The sequence below is a fragment of the Dendrobium catenatum genome, unplaced genomic scaffold, assembly GCF_001605985.2.
Source record: "Dendrobium catenatum unplaced genomic scaffold, ASM160598v2 fragScaff_scaffold_1196, whole genome shotgun sequence".
Taxonomy (NCBI): Eukaryota; Viridiplantae; Streptophyta; class Magnoliopsida; order Asparagales; family Orchidaceae; genus Dendrobium; species Dendrobium catenatum.
The window spans coordinates 263-2,632 of record NW_021319658.1 but is presented as its reverse complement, the minus strand read 5'-3'; the positions used below and the strand labels follow the sequence as shown (position 1 = coordinate 2,632).

Genomic DNA, 2,370 nt, shown 5'->3' with positions numbered 1-2,370 from the left:
TCAAAACCCGTGCCTATAGAACCAATCGATCGGAGTCGGTGTCAAATATAATCCATTATGCACACCCAAATACACACCTCCATAGCCCAACTGTGACGGAACGCCTCCCCTTACGATCTTCGTATCCATGCAGAGAATCTCGAGCTCCTCGCGCCTATTCGCAACGCCCCTTTGCAACTCCTCGAGCCGCTTTTGGAAGCTCTCTAGCTCCTCTACACCCATTTCATGCACCTCCACATCGCACGGCAAACTCGACCCGCCCCGCTGGGCCGCAACCTCTGCCTCCAACTCCGCCCTCATTCTCCTTGCCTTTTCCAACTTCTCCGTCAACCCTGCATATAACTTCTAAAAAATTAGGTTGATTTATTTGTTAATTAAACTACTTGACTTTTTGAAGATCTTGTACTTTATTAATATTTTACTTGGGACAGATTATAATTTTTATTTGATCGCAATTTTTTCATTAAGACAACTTTTTAAAAAACTATTTTTTCATAATAATTTTATAATAGTTTTTATAAAAAGTAGAAGAGTTCCAAAGAAATCCTAAATTTTAAAACTTTAAGATTTAATTGTTAAAAAAATAAATAAAACAAATTATTAATATGGCATTAAAACTAAGGCTGGGACGGTTTTTTTATTGCTTCTTAAAACAATTTTTTAGTAAAAAATTAAAATTTTTGCACTAAAAAGCTACTTTTATATATAAGAAGTAAAAAGCTGTTCCAAAATAAGATTAAATCAGTCGTTAACCCAATTTCAACTATGGACCTAAGTTGAGCATATGACATTGAAATTAATAAATTAAAAAAAAATAGATTCAATTCAAATTATCTAAAATAATATATCTGTTGAAATTAAATAACTGCACATTTATAATTAGCATGGTAATTACATAAAAGGAAAATAATTAACTATACATATCAACATATCTTGATCAAATTTTTTATCATAATAGCTTTAAAATCATCTGATTTATAATTTAATGTAATATACATTTTAATTAATATATCATTTATTACACTCATTTTAAATTAAATTTAATATAAAATATGATTAAATTTTGATGAAAATATTCTAATAACAAATTTTCTAAAATATAAAAATAAATATATGTAAAAAATTTATTTTAAAAATTTGGCTCAAATCTAAATCTACTTTTTTTTTTAACACAAATCGTACTGACCTGCGTGCTCTTGGTTTAGTTGAAGCAATTTTTGACCTTCAACAAACATCCCACACCATGGCCCCACCACTTCGACGTCGTTGTCGTTGCCGTTGCCGCCACCACCGAGGAATCGTTTCGTTATATAGTCAAGCGAAGGGTGGCCGAACGAGAAAGGCTTACCTGCCGGTGAGAACACCACTATACCAATCTCCGCCCCACATAGAATAGAAAGCTCCGTAGCCTTCTTGAACAATCCCATTCGCCGCTTCGAAAAACAAACTTGTCTAGCCTCCTCATTCTCTATTCTCTTCATAGCAATCTTTTGTCTTCCCATACTCTGTCTCTTCTTCCTCACCATCATCATCTAAAAAAAATAAAATAATCATGAGCTAGTAATACTAATTTAAGCTTCATTTGGAGTGTTTAAATATTTAATATCTAAACTACATGCATTTACCTTCATACAATTTTAATATCTAAACAATCGGAAATTTGTCTTTTTACAAAGAGATTAACAGAAATCAGCCAATGGCCCAAACAATCGGAGAGAGAAAAAACCGACAAAATATCACCCTAACAATCAAAATTAAAGCATGGTGGGAGTGAAATAGATGAAATGAAACAGAGAATAGATGACTTAACATTTACAGGTATAACTAAAAGCAGCATTTTAAAAGTAATTGTTCTCATGATACAATAAAAAACAGTCAAATTAGAAGCTAAAAACCATTTCAAGATTCAGATTTAGTTTCTTACATAAAACATATATAGAATTATCAACAGCATATGGAGATTAATGTGCTGTTTTCTAGGTTAAGATTATGTTCTATAGAATCATAGCTTCCAAAACATAATTGTGCATAAGGCTTGAGCAGCTAGCGGTCTTTTTCCTCCTACCTGGTTCTGCCCGAAGAAACTTAACCGCGCGAGCGACTTCCGATTCTACAAGCGGGGAAGAAGGCGAAGGAGTAGTAGAAGAAGGCGAAGATTTCTTCGCCCTAGAGACTTCCGATCCGACATGAGAAGAAGAAGTCGAAGAAGCTCCCAAATAAATAGGAATTCGAAAAGGCGTAAAATCAGACGGTGCGAATTAAACAAAAACAACGGCAAGATCGCTTATGGCAGAATCAAATCACAGGGTATAAATTTCAGCGGAATTTCAGCTTAAATTTTCGACGGGCGGTTTTTCAGACGGGATTTGG

General features: G+C 33.8%; 1 protein-coding gene across 1 annotated transcript; it reads right to left on the bottom strand.

The window, feature by feature from the left end:
- Positions 1 to 1,532, bottom strand: LOC110100766 (agamous-like MADS-box protein AGL29; the record flags this gene model as incomplete). Its single annotated transcript, XM_020828423.2, has 2 exons — positions 1 to 332; positions 1,187 to 1,532. Coding segments are annotated over 2 exons (678 nt in total), but the record flags the coding sequence as incomplete, so codon positions are not given.
- Between the last annotated feature and the right edge of the window lie 838 nt (positions 1,533 to 2,370).